General features: G+C 34.5%; 1 protein-coding gene across 1 annotated transcript; it reads right to left on the bottom strand.

Moving 5' to 3' along the window:
- Positions 1-2,005: 2,005 nt before the first annotated feature.
- On the bottom strand, positions 2,006-5,578 carry dmrt2b (doublesex and mab-3 related transcription factor 2b). Its single transcript, XM_056259516.1, has 3 exons — positions 5,070-5,578; positions 4,138-4,234; positions 2,006-2,966 (listed from the first exon to the last, which is right to left on the bottom strand). Exons 1-3 carry the CDS (start codon positions 5,370-5,372, stop codon positions 2,287-2,289), a joined length of 1,080 nt encoding a protein of 359 aa, XP_056115491.1. The 5' UTR covers positions 5,373-5,578; the 3' UTR covers positions 2,006-2,286.
- Positions 5,579-5,925: the final 347 nt, after the last annotated feature.

The raw sequence follows: 5,925 nt of genomic DNA on the forward strand, positions 1-5,925 counted from the left end.
ACGAATAAATAATGAGGTTATGTTCAGAGGTGATCTGTTTGTCACCATTGATGAGACGCATACACTTATTCTTGATGTCTGTGTGTGCCTAAACCTAAAATGTTATAAAATATATTTTTTAGAAGTTTCTTAATTTATTGATTTGATCATTTGGATTTCATTAAAAAGGCTAAAAATGGTATGCTCTACAATGACAGTGCTGCTATAATTCATAAGGTAAATTTAACTCTAGAAATTTGGCTCTATATGAGTTCAGTAATTCAGGTCAAACAATTGTGAAATAACGATTATGTTAAAACACAACCAATCAGATCGCCTTTACTATTTGTTCATCTGGCTGTTAAAACTCACGTACAGCAGCCAAACAAATTCTAACGTTAATGATTTAATGGTCAAGAGCCCAACTAAAAAACACCGATCGCCATAATGGGGACTTAAAATTCTGGTTTTCTCCTTCAGTGTTTCTGCTTGTTAACATCAGGTGTCTTCAATAATGCTCAATCAACACTCAGTTAATCACTTAATTATCTCATTTACTTCAACACTGCTTCGGTGTTCATTTAACACTCTGCTCAGAGTTTAATTGGGTCGCTTAAAATGACTTAATTTCATGATGTTGTAGATACATGAACAAATTATGTTTGTTTTAACGTAACCCAGTTATGTGGAACCTGTTGACATAAAAAAGTTAATTAAAGCCAACATATAATTTTTTTGAGTGTATATAGAACTGACAGGAAAAAGAAGACTTATGAACATCCTGATTAAGATGCAGAAAGTAAAAGGGGGAACATTATACTGAATAATTTGTTCTCCTGAGCTCATATTAGAGTTGTTCTGCCTCTGAACCTTCAGGCACATGTGTCTTTCTGCTCGCCTGTTTAGTTTTACACTTTGAGTTGGTTCTGTCTCCTTTTCATCGTAATTTTTTTTTTAAATTAAAAATATTTTATGAACACCGCAGAAACAGTTCAAAGTACCTTTGTGGGAGCCTGTGTTTCTTAAATACACAGATGTACAGGCATCACTTCAATCCAACCACCGTATAAACTACATCATTAATTCACATTAAAGGAAGAGAAAGAGAGAGAAACTAATCTTTTTTTTAGCACTCTTTCATTTGATCCTCCGCCACCTCTGAGTTTACATCAGACTTTCATGTTTGGAATTTTAAAATATGATTTTTTTTTTTTTTTTTTAAATAGGACTAGTCATGACTATTTAAATTCACAAGAAAGAAAATCGCAATGTTTTTCTAACAGCACAAGATTTACCAAATATTTTAATGTAGAGAACTGGAAAAATAGAGTATAAAGGTTAGTAATAAGCATGTATATATTCTACAATATACTCTGTAACAATTTCACATTATTAAACAGGATTATAAAACTTTTTTGGTTATAAATAAATCAAATATGTTTCAAAGAGTTTTATTTAACAAGATTATTTAGCTTTCCAGAGCAGTGTTGGGGAAGCTTCTCTGAAACTTGTGTGCCAAGCTGCAAGATACTCAATTTAAAGTAGTTAAACCACTAGTTAAGTAGGTATAGCTACTTCCTAAAATAATTACATAGGCCATTATAGGGGGGCAATAAAAAAAAAAACTATTAGATTATATACTTTATTATTAGTATCAGAGTATATAATATTGATCTGGCATATTGAACAGACAAGTTTAATAGTAGAAGGATTTTGATTCATCCCAGTAACTTATTTTGATTCCTTTAACCTAAAAGTTCAGCTTTGTATAATAAGTGACGCTAAATGTAACTAAACTATTAAAACTATAAAAACACCATATTTATAAAACGGGGGTCAAAGACATGATGCACTTCTGTGCAAGAACGAATGAAATTGTGAATCATTTATAAACAGGTTTATCAATGAACTCAAATAAATTGGAGTTCTCAACCTTACTAGAGAGAGAGAGAGAAAACATGTTTGATTATTTCCTCCACTCACTCAACAGTGTGATCAGTATTAATGTGATGTGTAGCATAAAATGTGCTCATAACAGTTGTGTAGCATTTTGGCACTCTACCCTGTTACTAGATGAAAAATGTAGCTTGTCATTGGAAAATCGACATATTCAACAAATCGACAAATACCTAGTAGGTAATGTTAATTTAATATATAACTTGAAATGTATACAACATTATAGTAACTAGAAATTATAGTAAGCAAGATTAATAAATGCTGTAAAAATGCTATTGTTAGTTCATGATTCCTAATGTTAACCAACTGAACTTTACAGTAAAGTGTTAGCTTTGGAAAAAATTATTCTTATCATCTCATGAGCAGTGCCTCTACAGAAAAGGGTAATGGTCGTGCTACTGCTTTTTTGATGGGGTCTTTATTTGCACCCTCCACAGAGTCCACGTGTCCCAATGACCTGCAGCATTTGTGTGGTGATTTAGCTTGTACCAGCATGTCTGCCATATTCACTGAGGGAGGGATGTCTTGCTTTGACATTATGTCAGCAACTACAATTTTTGGTTTGACAGACATATCAGAAAACCCGCTGTCCGGCATGTTTTTAAATATGTTGACACCTGGGCTTGTGCTGTAAGGCTGAATCGTATTGAAAATATCCCAGTTCTCACACACTCTTAGAGAGATGCTGTCTGTCAGTGTGTCTGTGCTGCAGTCCAGAGTCTTGGATTTAAGCACTTGCTGACGGAAAGGGAGATCACAGTCAGTCAAAGGTGGGCCGCTTTTAGACACAGGCATGTACGTGGGCATGATTGGCTCTGACAGTGGGAAAAAATAGGGAGAGGGAACAGAGGGCACCACAGCCTGGAGGAGGAGCGCAGGCAACTCTTCCATCTCTCTTTGCCTCAGCTCTCTTTCCAGCATCACAGTCTCCAGCTCTTTATCAGCAAACGCTCTCCTCTTCCTCATCCGAACACTAACTGGTGGTTGGTGGAGTCTCTTTGGCCAGTCCTCCAGCACAGGGGGCTTGTAGCCTACAGTGTGACAGAAGATCAAGAGTCACATTTAAATGTATACATTTTAGAAGAGTCTAGCAGATTAAACTGTTTTACATATACAGTATATATATATATATATATATATATATATATAACATATACACTGAGATACTTTGATTTCAAGTATTCAAGTAAAGACTATAATCTGGATTATAGACTACCGTTCAATAGTTTGGGGTCGGTAAGAAATATTGAAATATTATTATTACAATTTAAAATAACTGTTTCTATTTGAATAGATTTTAAAATTTAATTTATTGCTGTGATGGCAAAGCTGAATTTTCAGCAGACATTACAGTCTTCAGTGTCACATGATCCTTCAGAAATCATAATATGTTGATTTGGTGCACAAGCATTATTTTCTTATTATTATCAATGTTGAAAACAGCTGTGCTGCTTAATATTTTTTGGGAAACAGTGATCCAATTTTTCAGAATTCTTTGATTAATAGAAAGAACAGCATTAATTTGAAATATAAATCGTTTGTGACTATAAATGTCTTTACTGTTACTTCTTTCGGTTTTCTTTTAAAAGGAAAAGCAGAGCTATTGTTGTCAACAACAAAAAGAAAGCATGCAAAGTGCTATGCCATATTGTACAATCTTAACTATGTATGATTATATGGTTAGTTCGATTTTTTATTTGTATCTAGCAATGCTTTTTCTGTGCTGACCATGACCATATCAAAACAGTTTATTTTTTGGTTCTGACACATTTGAGCACTGCCATAAAGTTCATTTGAATGCATTTTGTAATTACTATGAAATTAAGTGTTCAAATCATTTTCACCTACTTTCAAATGAATTAAAAATACATATCATAGACATATCAAATTAAAAAAGTATAACTTCTTTAAATATTCTAACTGAACAAAAACACATTAAGTGTATTCAAATTTATGATAACAATAAAATCACTTTGACCTTAATGTTGACAGCGAGAAACACATCAGGGAAAATCAAACTCCAAAGCAGTTATATGAGAATTTTTTTCCATTTGCATAATTTTAATTACCTTACATAAACATAAACAGATTTATTCCCAACAGAGTGTTCTGTAGCATAACGGGTGAACTAATCCAGTTTCTCCCGATGTTGCCTTTCAGGGTGCAATTGTGTTAATGAGATGTGCGTTAATTAAGGCTTACCCTCTAGAATACTCTTTGCCAGGAGACTAGGTGTCCTCGTGTAGCGCTGGTAAGCTGTGCGTCGGAGAACAGAGGTGTTTTTTTTACCTTTTTTGCCCTGTCAAAGAGAAAGTACAACACAGCATTAATTCATGGGATAGATAAAAGACTCCAGGGGATGTCTTGTTTTTCAAAAAAGACTAAAGAGTGTCCTTTTTCTTAGCATATTTATTGGATATCTTACACAACTTTTAAATGACTGCATATCAATTACTACTCAAATGCAATACATTTATGTTGCTTGCTCTCAGTCATTTTGTGATAAATTGATAAAGATGTTTATCACTGTCAGAAAATTTGGTAAAACATTATTTTTTAACAATAGTATGTTTTGAAAATCACTGTAAAGCATTTTTACATTTGTAGAAATATGTCATAGTTCAACAAGATCAGAATTACCATACAATAGTTTGAAGTACCAGGGCATTCCTTGAAGTGTTTTAAAGTGTTTTGTAAATACCACTGTACTGTAAATGAATATAATTGGAATTCAGTGGAATTCAGTTTCATTTTATGTATAATAGTACCATGTTATATTATAACCATCTAATACCAGTACACCATGATACTGCCACAGTACTTATTTTCTTATAAGTAACTTCTATGTAACAGACATGTCTTTTTTTCTTTTGCAGAAACATGATTACGCCTTAATACATAATTATATGTATTAATATATAATTTTATATATAACTCAATATATATATATATATATATATATATATATATAATTCTAATACATTTAAAATAATATATACGTAATTCTAATAAGGCAAGTACACAGCTGCTCAAATGCTTCGACAAAACACTATCACTTTGTTTGCAAATAACAACATTTTTAGTTTCACCGGAGCACACAGAAAGCTTTTAACTACCCTGCTCAGCGAACCAACCTCTGTGGCCTGCTGTCTCCGGAGGGCGACTTGTGCTGCCATCACTCTCTGTCTCTCTACGACCAGCAGACAGTTCGCGCACTGACAGTCACGCCAGCGACACAAGCGCTTGTGGCCCTTGAGGCGCGACACGACGCCGTGATTCCTGCAGCGAGCGCACTTCGGGCTGCGGCTGAGCCTGCGCGGCGCTGGAGCTTCACCCGTCCTCATCCTCTCCTCGTCAATGTCTTCAGCACATTCCGCGTGGAGGGGATCTAGGCGGGTCACATCTACCTGTGAGTCTCTATCCGCTTTACTGGACATTTATAAGCCGTTCTCATGAATCGACGCAGCTCATCATATGCAAACTTGATATTTTCCAATTACGCAAGCAAAGGAAAGCCAAGAGTTTTGAAATTGTAAGCCATTCAGCTGTGCTGGTGAATCTGGCTGTTTGCTGGAAGGAGCCTCTCACCTGGCTTGCCAGTGGATAAAGCTACTGTCAGAATGAACTGAAGCAGTGATTGATCTCATAGTTTCAAAGTTTCAGCTCACCTTACCCACTTCTCAATATTTAACTTTCCTCGTTGTGTTGTGTGAGTTATTGACAACGTCACGCGGTTAATGATGATGCAACGCAAACTCCTCCTATCTGCTCCTGTTACTCTGGGCTGTTGCCTTTATCAACACAAGACAAAGGTTTGTAACACACTTTATGATTTTTTTTCTTCAGTTAGGGGAACTTCTTGGATGATTTAAAAGAATGTAAAAAAAATATATAAAAAAATTATGGTTTTAAAGGGTAATTACAATAACAACTTTTTCATAGTGTCTCTTTAATTTTTTTGTGCTAATTTCTAGTGTTAACAAGTAAATT

This window comes from Rhinichthys klamathensis, unplaced genomic scaffold (assembly GCF_029890125.1).
Source record: "Rhinichthys klamathensis goyatoka isolate OS25496 unplaced genomic scaffold, OSU_Roscu_1.1 h1tg000007l_1, whole genome shotgun sequence".
Lineage (NCBI taxonomy): Eukaryota > Metazoa > Chordata > Actinopteri > Cypriniformes > Leuciscidae > Rhinichthys > Rhinichthys klamathensis.